Source organism: Eubalaena glacialis, chromosome 17 (assembly GCF_028564815.1).
Source record: "Eubalaena glacialis isolate mEubGla1 chromosome 17, mEubGla1.1.hap2.+ XY, whole genome shotgun sequence".
Lineage (NCBI taxonomy): Eukaryota > Metazoa > Chordata > Mammalia > Artiodactyla > Balaenidae > Eubalaena > Eubalaena glacialis.
In genome coordinates, this window is record NC_083732.1 from 24,554,945 (window position 1) to 24,573,162 (window position 18,218).

The 18,218-nt window shown below is 35.6% G+C and overlaps 1 protein-coding gene across 4 annotated transcripts in view; it reads left to right on the plus strand.

Annotated features, from left to right (window-relative positions):
* ZBTB10 (zinc finger and BTB domain containing 10) overlaps positions 1-17,830 on the plus strand; it is a 31,823-nt gene extending 13,993 nt beyond the window's left edge. For 2 of the 4 annotated variants that reach the window (XM_061171822.1, XM_061171819.1), the window contains exons 3-6: positions 10,306-10,404; positions 15,603-15,779; positions 15,980-16,152; positions 16,431-17,830. In XM_061171822.1, the coding sequence (XP_061027805.1) occupies positions 10,306-10,404; positions 15,603-15,779; positions 15,980-16,152; positions 16,431-16,736 (755 nt within the window). In that variant the 3' untranslated portion in view covers positions 16,737-17,830. The remainder of the gene's footprint in view (positions 1-10,305; positions 10,405-15,602; positions 15,780-15,979; positions 16,153-16,430) is intronic. The other 2 variants (XM_061171821.1, XM_061171820.1) reach the window with 2 other exon arrangements.
* Positions 17,831-18,218: the final 388 nt, after the last annotated feature.

The following is an 18,218-nucleotide window of genomic DNA, read 5'->3' on the forward strand; positions in this document are numbered from 1 at the left end:
TTAGCATATCACATTTGTAGTGCGGGTTTTTTAAAAAATGGAGTGAGTGGGGGACCATTGTTGAAGAGTGAAAATAGATTTGAAACTTTTCTTTACGTTTAATTTGATTGTGTTTAACTTATTTGAAGAAGTAGCCCAGTGGGTTTGAGATTTTCCTTTGTGGACCCCAGACTTGTCTACCACTGTCATATACGATTTAGTGCTTGTGTTGCTTCAGAGCATAACTGTGCAGTGTCTGATTTACATGATGGTGATCATCTGGGGATGGAGTACTTTCTGTTAAAGAGAATCATTGTTGTTAGTTCCCAAAGGGCAAAATGCCATAATCCTGTGAAATGGTTCCTCTGGCTATTTAGGTTTGGGTTTAATTTTCATTGGTAGAAATGTTTAATCATGTGAAAATCAGCATGCATGTGTAATGAATACTATTTGCTGATCTTTCCCCTCCTACTTATCCAGTCTTTAGCAATAAAACCCCAGAGGTAGTTTCTTTAAAGTATTAATGGTAAATAGACTTTCTTAAGAAAGTCTATTTACCATTAATACTACACTACATAAAGTGCTCAAAGCTTTGAGCACTTTATGTTTTGTCTTAATTTTTAATGTAGAAGACCTTGAAGCAGTTCTCAGAATTAGAGCTACATTGTCTTTTTCTGCATGAATTAATCATTTAGTAGTATGGTGGGAACCCTGTAGTGTTTTTTTTTTAATTTATATAGATAACACGCAATATAAGGAGTTAGCAGATTTTTTTGTATAGTAGTTGATTGACAAAACTAATTAGAGCTAACCCCATTCTTAAAATTAATGCCACACATAATTGGAGTGATTCAAAGAGAAGAAAAGCAGTAATTTGAACCACAGTGCATGCTTTCAAAAATAACATTGCTAGTGATTATCTTAGCAGGCACTCCTAGCTGTATCAAGGGACTAGGTCTATCATAAATTAATTTTTGGTAGTCTAGTATGCTTTTAACATATCTCTAATATCTTATAAATGAAAATTCTGTTATGTCATTGATACCACATTAGTATATGATGAACCTTGCTTAACTCACAAGTTTGGTTGTATCAGTGATGTGCTACATTCCAGCTGTTAAAACTTTTCACAACTTTTTAGTGCCTCTGAATCCACCTTCATTCAGTGGCAGAAAATGGGTCCTATAAGAGCTAGAACATAATATGATACAGAGCCAGAGGCTGGCAAATTTCTACTGTAAAAGGCCAAGCAGTAAATATTTTTGGGTTCGTTGGTCATAAAGTCAGTTACTTAAGTCTGTCATTGTAGCATGAAAGCAGTCACAGACAGTATGTAAACAAATGAACATGGGTGTGTTCCAGTGTTGCCAACTTTTGGTATAGAGCAGTGGGTCTTAATCATGGCTGCATGTTGGCATTACTTGGGAACTTTACAGGCCGTCATGATTCTTGGATCTCTCTGCTAGGGATATAGATTTAATTGGTCTGGGATGTGGCCTGGTTGTTGAAACTTTTATAAACCCTGCAGGTGATTGTGTTGTGAACCAAGGTTGAAATCCGCTGATGTAGAGGAAAGAGCCCAAATTGAATCAGGATTGGGAAGTGAGCTCTGCCACTTACTATATTACCATAATCAAATTAAGCTAAACTCGGTTTCCTCTTCTTTAGAATATGCTATTTATTTTATACGGTTATTATGAAAAATGATAAATACAAAAACATAGCTGACATGGTCATCTTAGTGCCCCTTAAAGGCTGTTGAGATTATTTAAAATCAGTTTTCCAGTGCAGTGTACTTTCTACCAAATTCTAGATAGGTGGTCTTATAGCCTCAGCCTGACCTTTTGTTTTAATACTTAGAATACATTTTTAAGCAGCCTGTTCCAGGGTAGAATGAATATCATTATTAGGAAGTTACTTTATATTGTGCTAAAATTTGCTTCTCTTTAACTTCCTAATTCTACCGTTTTTAGTAGTATAATCTGAGCCTAACCTCTAATCTCTCTAATCAACCTGATAACCCTTCAGATATTAACATTTGAAAAATTCCCCTGAAGTCCCCTTCTTCTAGGCTAAGTGCTGTACCTCCCACCTTGTGAACTCCAAACCCTTTTACACCCTTCTTAACAGTCATAGACAGTTTGTTTCACCCTGAAATTTTGGTGCACAGAATTGACTAGAACTCTCCAGGCAAATTCTGACCAGTAAAGAACACAGTGGGTCTGTATTTACCAAGGTTAAGGCCTTTCTCAAGGTCATTCAGTTAGTAAAAATAGAGGCAGGTTCCATGTTAGGACTGTCTGGCATTAAAACCTTGGCAGTTAATAAACTAGTGACCCAGTCTTTTAAAAAATGAGGTCCATTTAAAACTTGTAACATTTTAATGAATTCCACATTAATGGTTATACTTTTTTTCATTTTCACTTATTGAAAAAATAGTGAAATTTTTCAGTGAAATAAATGCTTTTAAACGTACTTAAAATTCTATACCTAAACATCTGAAAAGTAGTGGTGAATTACACATTTAGTCTATAAGCAGTGCTTGGCATATTTGGATTTGTGGGTCTCTTGTAGGAACTGTGACTTCCCAGATTCTTAAGCCTACTATTTGTAAATCACAGCTCTAAATAATGTTGTCTTCTTGTCGTATAATGTTGAAGGTGGTATTTGGATGCCTCATAAATATAATTGAGATATTGAGATAGGAAGGTTTAGGGATTGTATTCAGATGGTATTTTTTTAATCTTAAAGAAACTAGTATACCTATTATTTGACTCAATACTGGGATTCCCTTCAAATCATTTTTGATATATGAAGATATTTGGAAGTGGAACTCAGGAAAAGTTAGAAACTTCTGTCTTTTTTACTGTCTTATTGGGGTTTATGGGATAATTAAAACTGTTAGGAAAAACAATTCTGGGTAATAAAATAGGAAAAACAGGAGCGATTTAATGAGTTCCTTTGATAATGTAAAAATTTCAAAACCTCATCTTCCTGATTTACAGCCAGAAAACAAATTTCAGCCAAATAAAGTACATGTAAATCTAAGATTAGAAATTAAATTGTAGGGGCAAAAATAACTAATGCCTACATTGTTTTACACAGTGTGGTCATCTGTACTGTTAGAACAAGTCAGGTGTGTTAATCCATCCCATTTTTGATCTACTCTGGACTCATGGAACATTGGGTTTTCTGAATCTGTATTTTTGTATTATTTGTGCCAGTCACACTGGCAAGTTGCCCCCATTGTAAATAACTGTACTCTGCATGTAATACATACATTTTATGTATGCATGCAATACATACCTCATTTTGAACAAAGATTTTGAATGACTGACAAGAAACAAATTATCAAAATACAAATAAAATTTAGCAATAAAGAAGTGTGCTAGCCAAGGGTGTTAATATGGTTAGCCTAATTAAAATTGCTTTTTGTTGGTTCTAAGATGATAAGAAACCCTTCAAAGTGAGGAAACATACCAGTTCTGTGGGATGACAAACTTTTCTGGTACTGAATTCTGAAAGGAATTTCTCCAGTGGGGTTTTGTATAGTTGACACCAAGTAGTATAATCTACAATTTCCTCAAAAGCATTTTCTAGTAAATGCAACAGTAGATTATATAATTAATTTTTATCTAATAAAAGCTGGTAAAATTTCATCTAGATAATTGAATTTTTCATGATGCCGTACAAATACTCAGATGCAAGGTGGTTTTAGTTGATCAAAGGATATAATTTAGGGTTCTTTTAAACAATCTAAAAGTTCCTTTCTCTCGTCTGTACTTTGGATGGGAAAACAGCTTTGTGGCATTTGTGAATTTTTATTAATTCCAACAAGTAGAGTTGAATTCATGTTTAAGCTTTAACATCTTTAATTTGTATAATTGTTTTTTGGTTAAAAAGCATTTAATTCGAGTATTTAGAAAACAACTTTGAGAAAAGAATGCTCAAATTATATATGTTTAAGATATTCTAATGAGTCATACTTGAAGTAGTGAATTACCAGCACTTATGCCCTTCTATATTTGGGGTGATAATTGATACACGGCATCACTTTCAGATGTTGCAGAATCTTGAAATGCTTTCTTAAATGATCTTTTTTTTTTTAATTTAAACATTTTTACAACTTTGAAAATTGGCCGTCTGATTTGAGATTTTCCAATATTTTGGCCGTGCCATATAAAGTTACTGTATGAACTACTTAAAATGTTTCCACTTAACTTGGCTTGAGTTCATCACACATAATGTCTCTAATTAGAAGGAAAGAAAATTTCATAATTATGAAATCTTGGAGGCTATAAATCAAAGCTTTTAAAAATCATTTTGGCAACAAAACCTGATAATCAATTGGCAGCAAAACCACCTATTTATATTTTTTACTTATTTCCTAAAATGTGAATATCCATATGTTTCATTGCAGAAATACCATTTTGATTACAGGTTGCTACCCTACACCCACTGGGGGTGTTGTAGTTATTACTTGCCTAAAATCTGAAAATTTATGCATTCTACATCTTACCCCAAGTGTTTTACATAACAGGTTTATGGACCTGGATTAGTTCTTTCTTCTTAAGGGATTCCAGATGTACTGCTCTACGTTGCAGGCATCCTTTTGGTTGAGTATGTTACAAAGGATGAACTACAAGTGATTTAAAGTCATTTTTCTCTAGAAACTTACATTTGGGTATTAAATGGTAGTTTGAAGGCCTGATGCTCATTTTAAAAAATGAATGTCCACCACTAGCTAATGGACTGCAAACTATACTAATATATAAGACTCCTCAATATTTAATCTTAAAAGGATGATAATAGGTAACTATATGGTAATAGGAATATTCTGCCATCTTTTTTTTCCTTCTTTGCTTTCCTCTGCCTAGTGTTCCTTTCCCTTCCCTGTCTGCCATATCTGATCCAAGAGATGGCTACACTAATGATCATTCTCTTCAAGTTATAAGCCTTAAAGAAATAGAATTTGTGTGGCCAGACTAAAGCTGTGTGTTGGGGAAGCCTTATGTGGATCAGTTATAAAAGCATTTTTGTGACTTCTACCTGTTGATGGGATTAAGCTGTCTAAACCCTGTAAGTGTCAACCCCTGAAAAATTTTGTAAGACTAAATTTTTTATTTCTGATATAGCTTTAATATTCTGGGGTGACCAGAAATTTTATGTTATAATCACATATTATTACTTTTCTGGGACTCCAAAATAGCTTTCCACATCATAAGAGGAAATTTGGTAATAAAATTTTTATTTAAATCCGCAAGAAACTGAGCAACAGGTCAGGTGATATTGCTGTCAAGATTGAGAACTTGTTCACAATAGGATGGCTGTGGGGTAGAAACATACCAGTGCAGTGTGATAAATGTTAAAATCAGAAGTATGGCAGAGGGTGCAATGGGGGAGGGGTTCCTGACTGCTCATAAGAGTTGGAGAAAGCTTCATAGAGTTGGATCTTGTATTGTATAGGAGTTTGCCAGGAGAGGGTGCAAGGTGGCAAGAAATTGGAGTAAGTGGGTGAAAGAATAGAAAGGGGAGTGTCGTAGGGGTAGATGAGGTTGGGTCAAACGTTAGGGCCAGATTGTAATTCTCTGTTTGACATGGTAATAAATTGTGAATTTTATTTTACAGACTCTGAGGCAGTGAGAGGTTTTAAATTAGAGATCCGAGCTGTATATATTTGCCTTTAACACAAAGGCATTTGGAGGGTGTTGTTCATGAATTGGAGAGGGGAGTGTCCCGAGGAGACCTGTTAAGGCCCAGTCATGGAAGAAATAACAGCCTTGTTTGAATAGAAGCAAAGAAGAAACAGTAGAGCCTAGTCTGTCATTTGAATCATCGAGTTTGGGGGTAAAGGGAAACTGCTATTTGTTGAGTTTCTAGGCTGCTATAGAACTGTCAAGGGTGCTTTGTATAATTCATTTGCAACTGAATTTACTCTCCACTGAAAGGGAAAAAAACTCGAACACAGTGAATGAATAGAAAAAAATCTATAACTGTTTATGAAAAAAAATCAGACTTAGTTCTCTGAAACTGTCTTCAGAGAAATTTGTTGCTAGTATATATTTACATGAAAACAAAAGTTGAATAGACCTTACTGAGCTTTTGTAGGATGGAGTTGTAGTTATTTCTAGAACTTTGATTTCTGATGTCCTCTCTCATATTTCATGCTTTTCAAGAATATTTGTGTTTTAAGAAAATCTGGATTAGTCTGCACCTGCCTTATGTTTGGAATTTTGAGAACCAAAAGCAAACGGTCAGGGAGACCTCCTTCCCAACATAGCTTTGTTTAGCACTACAGGCAGGTGCCGTACTAAGCACCAGATGCTTTGGAAGTGATGCTAGCCCAATGTGGTCCAAGAGAAACCTATAGCCACATGCACCAAGATTAAACTCATTTAAGGACATCATGATTTATGTTGCACTTTATAATTTATGCAGTATTTTTATTTACTAATGTTACTTTTCATAGCAACTTTGTGAAGTGGGTAAATATTGCTACTCTTTCCTTGTGAAGAAAGTTAAGTTATGATTGTTATAAATTTGGGAGAAGGTAGAGACTGAGATTTATACCATTCTTTTTCATCTCATTCTCTTTGCATTGCTTGGTAATCAGGTTTTTAAAAAACCCATGAATAAGATGTCATTTTTTTAAAGAATGCAATACATGGTTAATCAGAGAAGTATAAAAAAGTGCATTCTAAGGAGGAAGTTGCTTTGAAGATAGACAAAAATGTATTACTTAAAGAACAATGACAGCTAATAACTAGGTACACTTAAGATTTTGGAGGTGCTTTTATTAAGTAAAGAGGTTAATAAAGTGAAGGCTGGTTTGGCACAGAGTGTAGGTAGGTTTGTTTTTGTTCATTTAGCAGTAGATATCAAGTATCACTAGGAAAGTAAGTTTAAGATGTTTATACTTCTGCACTCTCATTTCCAACATTGCAGATTGTACTTTTTTTTTTTTTTTAATTGCCTGGTTAGTGCCAGGTTTGGTGCTCATGTTGTCAGGAGGCAGTGTAATACAGTTAACAAACAGTGCAGCACTCTGCACTAGCTTTAGTTTCCTCTTAAAGGTTGAGGATAAGAATATTCTTAACTATATAAATATGTAGTGAAATTTAAATGAGATTGCATATACAAAAGGACTTTATGCATAAAACCTGTTTTTTTTCTCTTATGGAGGGGGTCAGCTATTATCTGTTCACTGAAGAAAATACGTTTGTAAAAATAGAAGAAATTGCATGTGGCTTAGCATTTAGCTCTGATTATTTGAATGGTATTACATAGTGTACATATACCTCCTATTTTCTTATAAAACTAATGTTTTAATAGCTCTTCAAAAAAGGTCTTTTGTTGTTTGCAAAGAGGTCTCAGCCCTTTTTGCTAAGTTTACATTAAGAGAAAGATTTCCATAGGAAGGTCATGAATGTCACAAAAGCAAAGTATATTAGAGTTTACTTTTTAATTCTATACTTTTTTGAGAAAAAGATGATGACCGAGAGTTCCTGGTGAAGCAGAATATATATATTTTTAAATTTATTTATTTATTTATTTTTGGCTGCATTGGGTCTTCGTTGCAGCGTGTGGGCTTCTCATTGCGGTGGCTTCTCTTGTTGCAGAGCACAGGCTTTAGGCGCGCGGGCTTCAGTAGTTGTGGCTCACGGGCTCTAGAGCACAGGTTCAGTAGTTGTGGTGCATGGGCTTAGTTGCTCCGTGGCATGTGGGATCTTCCCGGACCAGGGCTCGAACCCGTGTCCCCTGCATTGGCAGGTGGGGTCTTAACCACTGCGCCATCAGGGAAATCCCAGAATATATTCTTGTATCAAGTGATTGGTTGGTTGCCTGGCTTCTATCTTACTCACATCAACTCAGCTGATTAAAAATAAGTTGCTAGGTGGGTTGGCTGATTTCAAATAAGGTACAGCAGTGATATGATGTATTGATTCCTAAGTTAAGCGTGGTTTTTGAAAGCTGTTGTCAACCTGGACGAGCTCACCTATTTTAAGATTTATTTTTGGTATCAAGAACCAAGTAGTTGGTACCTTTCAAATGGGTTTTAACATCTGTAGTATGGATATGATTTTGTTATTGTACACAGAAAGAATACATTTGCCATCTATTAAGTTTTTAGGTTGAGGTATTCTGTATTAGTGTCCATGTAGCATTAAAGATCACAAATTAAATCCTAATACTTGAAAGCCTTGAACAAATCACTATAGAATATTACGTAAATAGAAACACCCTGTATTTACAAACCTGCTTGGCAGAATTTTAAGAAGTGCCCTCGGAACAGACTGTACACTTTAGAATAATGACTTTTTTCAAAAGATGCTGGGAAAAGTAACATTTTTTAAATAATGATTTAAATTTTATTTTTTGATTATTGAAATATATTTAACTTTTCATAGGAAAGCAAAGCCACTAAATTTCAATTAATTAATTTTCAGTTAATCAATGTTTTAGTGTTATTATATACCAGAAAACTGAGAAATTATTATTTATTTTTTTTTGCTGCGCCACATGGCTTTCAGGATCTTAGTTCACTGACCCAAGCCACGGCAGTGAAATTGCTGGATCCTAACTACTGGACTGCCAGGGAACTCCGGAGAAATTATTCTTAATAAGTTTAAATTAGTAACACAGGTTGCAAAGGGCAGACTACTGAAGCCAACATTTAACAACATTTGTTGAAAAGCCTTTTATTTGTCATGCATTATGATAAATACTGGGAAAATAAAATCTAGATAGTATCCCTGCTCTCAAGGAACAGGAAAGGAGTCTGTGTCTATTTACTGTTCCTTCTGACTTCCAACCCATTTACTCTAGGCAGTAACCTCACGTTCTACTGTTTTAAGTTACGAGAAAATAAAAGCCAATAGACATTTAGTCTTTAAGTGCCTGTCTTCAAACTTCTGTCTGTATATACTGATTGTCTTAACGCTTCTGGATCCCAGACTCCTTAGGAATCTTACAAAATTGATAATTCCTTCTTTTTGCAGTATTTCTTCAGTGTCTTCTCCCTTTCTTGGTGACTTATTCCTTTTAGTATTTAAACATGTTTGTTTATTCCATCTTAAAAAAAACCCAAAACTCATACCCTATATCTCACTCTTGCCCTTTACAGTCACATTTCTCAGATTGTCTGTATGTATCTCTAATTCATCTTCCATTCACAGCACAGGCCACTCTCACTCTTTCTACTTGCCAGCTGATCCACCAGTACCACTCTAAGATCACCAGGTGACCTCCAAGGTGCTCAGTATTTATTAAATGAAATGAAAGTAACGCATACTTCAGTCTCCATCTTGAATTCTTGGTAGTATAGGATGGTGACACCAAAGATGAGTCTTGAATGGGAGGTAGAGGAGAGATTGCTTATTAAAAGTGGCATTTGAAAAATGTCTTCTGAGACTTTGATTTGAGGAGTAGATAGTACCAGTGGGATGATGCTAGATTCATAAATAGAAACCTGAATATTAGGACCTTGTATTCTAAATTAAGGAGTTTGAAGATTATCCTAAAAACTGGTGAATTGATGATTTTAAGTAAAGGAGCAACATGTTTTATGTTGTCGAAAGATCTTTCTGGCAATGTTGCAGGAAATGAAGAGTGAGCACTGTATTTTGCAGCAAGGGGACCAAGAAACTGTTGAAGTAATTCACTAACTAATCCAGGAGAATAATGATGAGTGCCTGAATTAAGGCAGCGGTAGAGAAAAAGAAGAGATGGAACAGATTCAAGGGAAATAACAGATTGGAACCAAAAGTACTATCTCATTAGTATGCCCTTTATGCTGCTTTTCCATATTTCAAGATTAACTCTTAGGAATTACCTGTTCTCTGAAGTCTTCCTTTACTAATCTAGTATTAATTGGTCTTTTCCACTTCTGAACCAGTACAGAAACAATGTTTTACACATCTAGTGCTTAATACTAGCAGTAGCAGCTATCTTTTGGGTATCAGACACCATAATTGTAACACTTGGCTTGCATTAACTAATTAAATTTCCTTATCAAATCTATGATATAGGTAGATGCATATGAGGAAACTGAGGCACATGCTTGTACAAATGGAGCCAGGCTCTAAAGCTCATTCTTAATCTAGTGTGCTGGTGTTTGTGTGGAGTATGCACTTGTTCCTGTGGTTGAAAAACATGTCTTATGTATGCTTTTGTGCCTTGTAGCGTTAACCACATAGTAGCTATTCAGTACTTGCAGATATCCTCTATTTAGTCTGCATAAGAAACAATTCCAAGAAGAGAGTGGTGTTCTGGGTGATGGCTATTGTGTGGTTGTAAATAACAGATTATTCTGTATCTCCTTTTCAGATCTGGATGGTGCTCTACTCTCAGGGCCAGATTGTGATAGAAATGTGAATACAAATTTATTGGCTGAAGCCGGCTCCAGTCAAGATGGAGGTGATGCTGGTAGGTACAGTAGAATTTTAGCAGGAGTACCCTTAAGAGGATTTGAAGATTGGGAGGTATTTGTGTATGTGTTTATTAAGGACCTACTGCAGTTTCTTTTCCTTAAAGGAAGGTATTAGGTATAAACACTTTCAGTCTGCGGCAGCTATGTTGATTGTAGAATTTAGAAGCCTGGTAAATACAAATGGATAGGTATTTCTTGTTTGTTTGAGGGAGTCATTTATTCAGAGTTGTTAAAACTCTTAAATATCAAAAGCAATTAAGTTAATAGAGCTTGTGGCTTTCTGCTAGTGTATAGATGGAATAAGAATGGTAACTATCAGAATGGTTGACTAATGTATTTTAATTAGCTTTGATGTAAAATAATAGTGTGGTTGTTGATGACTATAGAAAACGTTAATTCTAAATAGTGATATTTATAACAACTACTTTGGGGGAAGTGCACACGAATACAAAGAATCCATGAATATTCCAAAGAATAATATAGGTAAATTAAAAAGGGAGAAAGCTTTTTTAACAGAAGAATGCCAAACTAATAAACAAAGAAGAATGATAGAATTGGAAAAACACCTGTTTTTCAGTGTCCACAGGAAATAATTCAAGGTCATCATTGGATAGTAAGCCACCATTGATGGGCTTATCCCATGATGACTGGGCGAAAGTTTGTTGTAATAGCATTTTCGCGTGGTCTCAGTATCATACCACAGGTTACTTTTATTCCCAAAGGAGAAAAGATATCTCTACAGTAAAGAGATCTGATGAACATGATCATAGCCAAGTGATTAAACTTAGTATGCCTCCTGGTATGATGCACTAGCTGGCACACATCACCTATGTCTTATAGTGTACTTGCCAGAATGTTTCACTCGACTTTAATCATGAGGAGAAAAAAAGACAAATCTCTCCAAATCCAGCACGTCCAGATTCTAAAATGTTAATGCCAAGAAAGACAAGCAGAGGAACCACTAGGTCGAAGGAGACCAATGAGACCAACTTAAATGCATTTAGCATTATGTCAATCTTTTATTATATCATTGATCCAAAAAAAAAGAGAAAAATGAAGAGGTATTTTGGGGATAGTTGGAAAGGTGAATATGTAGTCTGGGTTAAATGGTCTTAACAATTTTAAAAATTCTTGGATGTGATAAAGGTGCTATGGTTTATATAGGAGGAAGTTCTAAAAGATGCATGCTGTGTTTAGGGGTGAAGTGATGAAGCATGCAAGTTGTTTTCAAATAGTACACAAAGGTATGTATATGTATACATAGAAAGCACATGTGACAAGACTAACATTTGTTGAAGATACATAAAGGGATGTGGGATATTCAGTGATTCAGTTTCTGTAGCTTTGGAAATCTTTATAAACAATTGATGGGGACCGGGACAACTATGGGGGTACTTTTACAGAAAACTCTCAGGGGCTTTTGAATATACAGTGTGCACGGACCAAAATTAAGCCATAATTCTGAAGAAACTGCCTTAAGGTGGTTTCTCCTAACTGTTGAAAAGAATTTACAAAGATTTTGAAGTTAGCAGTTTACAGATTAGATGCGTTGAATTTTGAACACTTGTCTCTTGTACAGAAAATCACTAATAGTGCCAAGAGTACTTTAGTGCACTTTGCTTTCTTGTTTTAGAAATCTAGTTCAAGAATGGGTTTATTTAGTTGGGCATGTGAATTCAGATGTAAAATTTAAATTTGTGCACATAAACGTATTCAGTGGAGGACGGTCCATATAATTCACTTCATTCTTAAAAAGCAAATCCTTGATTTAGAGTCATTTCTCTTTAGGGGACATTCTAATCCATTAATGAGTATTTTGGGGAATTCCCTGGCGGTCCAGTGGTTAGGATTCTGTGCTTCCACTGCAGGGGGCATGGGTTCAATCCCTGGTCAGGGAACTAAGATCCTGCAAGTTGCACGGTGCAGCCAAAAAAAAAAAAGAAATAGTATTTTTGCAACGGAGATCCCTTGTGTTACGGTTTTTTTTTTTTAAATTATTAGCACCTTTAATTATTATTTATTTATTTATTTTGGCTGTGTTGGGTCTTCGTTTCTGTGCAAGGGCTTCCTCTAGCTGCGGCAAGCGGTGGCCACTCCTCATCGCGGTGCGCGGGCCTCTCACTATCATGGCCTCTCGTTGCGGAGCACAGGCTCCAGACGCGCAGGCTCAGTAGTTGTGGCTCACCGGCCTAGTTGCCCCGCGGCATGTGGGATCTTCCCAGACCAGGGCTCGAACCCGTGTCCCCTGCATTAGCAGGCAGATTCTCAACCACTGCGCCACCAGGGAAGCCCCTGTGTTAACAGTTTTGACATCAAAAAAAAGTGCTTTCTTCTTAGTTTGCCATTATGGAATAATGTACCCAGAAGGGTATTATTAAACAGTAAGCACAATTATAGAACTTAATGACCTTAATGATCCTTCAGTTTTATGAATTGCAAAGGAAATACCCTTTTCAGTTTTCAAATGGGTGTTTTATCAGATTGTTTGAACATTAAATGTATCCTTCTTTGCAATCCAAAATAGTTACCTGGAATTTGCTGTTTGTGTGTTTACTTTTACTGTATATTTGTTTTCTAAATGCTTTGGCACAATTTTCTTGGGTGGGCGGGTACTGCCATGATACTAGTCAGTTGGTACTGCCAATTCTGGGCATTTAAATTTTGGTTTGTTTGGGTTGTGGCTTTCTTTTGTTTTTGAAGTCTCCCTTCTTTGTAACAATTGTATTTAAATTTTCTGCATCCTCTAACTCCAAAGTATCCTTTTTCTCCCTCCCACTCAAAGGCGCAATACCTTGATTCAAGTTGCTCTTATACTTCCTAAAAGTAATTTGTACTGGTTATAGGAATTTGGAGAGATGAAAGAAGTTTGAGATGAGGCTTTCTTAATTTGAATTACCATTTTGTATTCCACATATGGTTTTCTTGCCTGGACCATGGATGCTTTTTATTGTATCTTACTATAGGTCTAGAGAAACATTTCACGTGTTAAAAATCTTCAATTCTGAATCTTGAGTTATCAATTCATCACTTGTTTTAAGGCTGCTCTCTTTATTCTTATGCAGTGAATAATATTTTGTTGGATATTAGCATATCTAACATGATTTATGAGGTTAGTTTTCCAAGGTTTTTGAGCAAGTAAAAAATAGTACATGTTAGCACTTTGCTAGATACATTTATTCAACAAATAATTGAATGGTGTATGTTTTGGACATTAGAAATACTGAGGTGAGTAACAGGCACAGTCCTTGCTCTTAGAGCTTACTTTGTTTTGTACTGATTTGGACAAGAGCTATGAATCATAAAACTCAAACTTTATGTAGAAATGTGAAACTGAAAATTGATGAACTTTCACAGGCTACTACTCCCAACCTTATCTCTATCACACACATATAGATATGGTGTCTCACTTTAGGATTCTGAAACTTTACCCCAAGCAGTATTACAGTTAAATTATATAATATGGATACAGAGGGCTTTCCTAACATTAAAAAAAAAGTGGGTGAAGGTATTCCAAGTACAAAACAATTTACAATAGTAGTAATGAATTGCAATTTTTAAATACCTTAAGACCTTTTTGTGTCGTTGGGTATTGATACTTTCAATTTTTCCTTAAGAAGGAAATCTTAAGTTCTTTTTTTTTTTTAATTAATTAATTAATTAATTTATGGCTGTGTTGGGTCTTCGTTTCTGTGCAAGGGCTTTCTCTAGTTGCGGCAAGTGGGGGCCACTCTTCATCGCGGTGCGCGGGCCTCCCACCATCGCGGCCTCTCTTGTTGCGGAGCACAGGCTCCAGACGCGCAGGCTCAGTAATTGTGGCTCACGGGCCCAGTTGCTCTGCGGCATGTGGGGTCTTCCCAGACCAGGGCTCGAACCCATGTCCCCTGCATTGGCAGGCAGATTCTCAACCACTGCGCCACCAGGGAAGCCCCTTAAGTTCTTTTAATTTTTAAAAGAAGCAATGTATCTGGCAAGTAGATACAGGAAATTGAATTCTTAGAAAACCCATTTGGCAAGCATTCTTTTATAAAATCGTGTATATGGGAGGAAAATTATTAAATTGCTGCACGAGTGTGCTGTGCATATATCCTAGAAAGCAGTGTTCTAGGCAGGGGAAGGAGTAAGTGCAAAGTGCAAAGGCCTTAAAGTGGGAGCCAGTTTATCATGGTGGAACAGCACAGAGGCCAGTATGATTGGAATAGAGTAACCAAGGGGGTGGTTTGGAAACAAGGGCTAGATCAGGTAAGGCTTTGTAGTATATTGGAAGTCTTTGGCTTGTACTATGAGTAAGATGGTTAGTCCCTGCTCTGATTTAAAGTTTTAAAAGAATCTCTGATTGCTGTGTTGAGAATAAACTCTAGGAAGGCAGCACAGTGTGAGCTGGGAGACAAGCAGATGGCTATTGAAGATAATCCAGAGGCAGCAGTTGATGGTCAATTGGAATAGGATGTCAGTAGTTAATGGGGGATTCTGGATATCTTCACATTGCCAAAGGATTCCTGGATCCGAGGAATTACATACATATTCAAGATGGAATTAAATGCAGAGGAGATGATTCCTACTTTAGCTTGTCTGAAGATCCCCAGGCACAAATTCCCTAAGGTTCATTGAGTCTACTTTCCAGAATTTTATTTATTTAAGGATGACATTAGAGAGGTGTTGATGAACCCCCAGATTCCCCGTTACCTTGCACCAGTGTGTCTGAAACAACAAACAAGGGTCTAATAATACAAGAACTTTACATTTGTAATTACCCTATATTTATATTCTTCATCCTTAGCCCATTTCTTCTCTGCTGATAAGAGACTATGCCATTCCACAGCTGGGTTTCCCGTTCCACAGCTGATACTGGTCTTAAGTGATAGTATAGTTAGAAACAGCAGCTATTAAAAGGGTAGTTTCATGTGGGCTCCACATACCATTAAATAGTATTTTTATTTTACTGAATTTTTTTTTCTGTGGTTGAATTGTATTTTAAACTTTAGTTTGTTTTCTATTCTAATAGCCTGCCAACCAGCATATTATAAATTGGGACAATAAGGTATGAGGCCATCTCAGTTTTAGACTAAAATATAGTTTTTAATTCAGCTATTTTATATTAAGCTGTTCTGTCGTAAAATATAGATTTTTTTTATTCTAATAAGAGACAGATCTTAATTACCGTCATTACATCAGGATCACTTTTCAATTGTTTTAGGTCCTTCACATGATTTCAAGTATGGCCTGATGCCTGGCCCTTCAAGCGATTTCAAGTATGGATTGCTACCAGGTACTTCAAATGATTTCAAGTATGGATTGATACCAGGTGCTTCTAACGATTTCAAGTATGGATTATTGCCTGAATCTTGGCCAAAACAAGAAACTTGGGAAAATGGCAAGTATTAGTCAAACATCTATAGAATTCTTAATACTTTTTATCAATTAAAAGCTTCCACATTCTGGGTTCTAAAAAACTCAGATACTAGTAGCCCTATAATAATCCCTGTTGTCAGGAATAGACAAGCTTTTGATAGCAAGTTTTCTGTTTAATATATAATAAGTGCTTTTTGTTTGTTTGTTTTTTAATTCTCAAAGGTGAATCATCTCTAATCATGAACAAGTTAAAATGCCCTCATTGTAGCTATGTAGCCAAATACAGACGAACACTAAAAAGGCATTTGCTCATTCATACGGGAGTCAGATCATTTAGCTGTGATATTTGTGGGAAACTGTTTACTCGCAGAGAACATGTAAAAAGACATTCCCTGGTAAGTAACTTTAAATGTAACTGATCTTTGAGATAAACTATATTTGTGTCAGTGAAGCTTAAGATATTTTAACACTATTACCTACAAATTTAAGGAAGATAGATTATTAAATAAATTGCTTTAAACAATGAATGTGATTTATGAACCAGTACTGAACTTCATACAGAAAGATAATGATGTATTTACTCATTGTTAAATGGGACGTTTAATTTGAATGGTTCAAATGTATTATATTGTCTGTACAATCCTTACATTGGATTTTTCCCCCCTTCAATTAGGTGCATAAAAAGGATAAAAAATACAAATGTATGGTGTGTAAGAAGATCTTCATGTTAGCAGCCAGTGTTGGAATAAGACATGGATCTCGACGCTATGGTGTTTGTGTAGACTGTGCAGATAAATCACAACCAGGAGGGCAAGAAGGTGTAGATCAGGGACAGGATACAGATTTCCCTCGGGATGAAGAATATGAGGGGAACGGAGGAGGAGAAGCTGATGAAGAGCTGGTTGATGATGGAGAAGATCAGAATGATGCATCTCGATGGGATGAATCCGGAGATGTTTGTATGTCTCTAGATGACTAACTGACCTACTATACTCCTCAAGGATGCTGCATTTGGACATAATATGAATCAACAATTTGAACTGTTGAACTTGAAGGCTTGCAAAATATGGTACATGCTGGATGGTAGTTATGTTGCTGTGAAAACTGTAGGGTCAAAGCCTTATAGCAAAAAAAATTTTTTTTTATATTTGCACAGGACTGTACAGCAGACAACCTTGTGGTTGGATTACATGGAGTCCACACATCTTCAGTCAGTTATCAAAGTAAAAATATTTTTTATTTATAGGATATACAGTAACTATTTGGGTCCTATGGAAATATAGTACCTGTTCTTAAAAAGCTTACATTCATGTGCCACTTTAACATGAATGAAGAAAATCCATTATTAAGAGTACAGTGACAGCTGACCTAATTACTCTGTCCATCAAACCACTCAGGCTAGTTTGTACTAGTAGAGTTTTGTTTCTATTTTTATTTTTATTAATTTTATTTTTTTTAATACAGATTTTCAGTGAGGGGCCTTTTCAACCCCATTGGTTCTACTTTTCTGTATTTTCCATTTTAATTTGCTTCATAACTTAAACCAAGTCTCTTCTAGTCTTAGGTATTATTTCTCAATTTTGTGCTGATGGGCATGTCTCTAAGAACTGGAGAGGTAATTTATTGGAATGAACTAACTGACTTCCTCCATTCCCCTTTTCCTTTTTGACATGAATTTTACTACTTTACAAATGAAGAATGATGTTGCAAAGTACCGTGGTGAGGTTGACAAATACCACTAAAATGATTATGATTTAGAAGTAACTTTTTCCTGCTGCTCTAATCTGATAAATGGTTACTATATGACGTTTTCTGACAAGGCATTCGGTTTTGGGTATCTGTTACTTTGGCACTACTCTTGTTTGCTTTTTATTTTTGCCAGTGTACTATACCTCAGTCCTATTTGAAAAGACAGAAATCTAATCAAAAGAAAAGTCATAGATAAAATGATTTGTTTTATAATTTATCCTCCATGTCCAGTTTTGGTTAGCTTGTTATGCAATATAAGTGAAATATCAGGTTTTTACTCCTGTGCCCTTTTTATCATTAAAATTAACACAAAAAGTGCATTCTCTTTTGTTTCATACTTACTGGGGTATTCAGTGTTTGAAATTATGATAGATAATTTAGTTAATTTATTTTTCAATTCCTTGAAGTCACTACATCTTGATATATAGTCTTTCTAGTAGTCACCATGATTCAACAATCTGCAAAAATCTTACAAATAAAGCATTGAGAGGCTTTACAATTTTTATTCTGTTGACTAAATTCTTCAGGGTACAAGGGGGTGATGTGTTAAGTTGAAATTGCCAGACTTATTTAGCCTGATGACAGATGAATTAGCTGATTGACTCACAGCAGCATTTCACGTAATTGATATTTACATGCACAACATTTATCAGGAACATATTGTATATTATATAAGATTGAGGGATATCATATTTTCAGCTTTCTTTTAAAT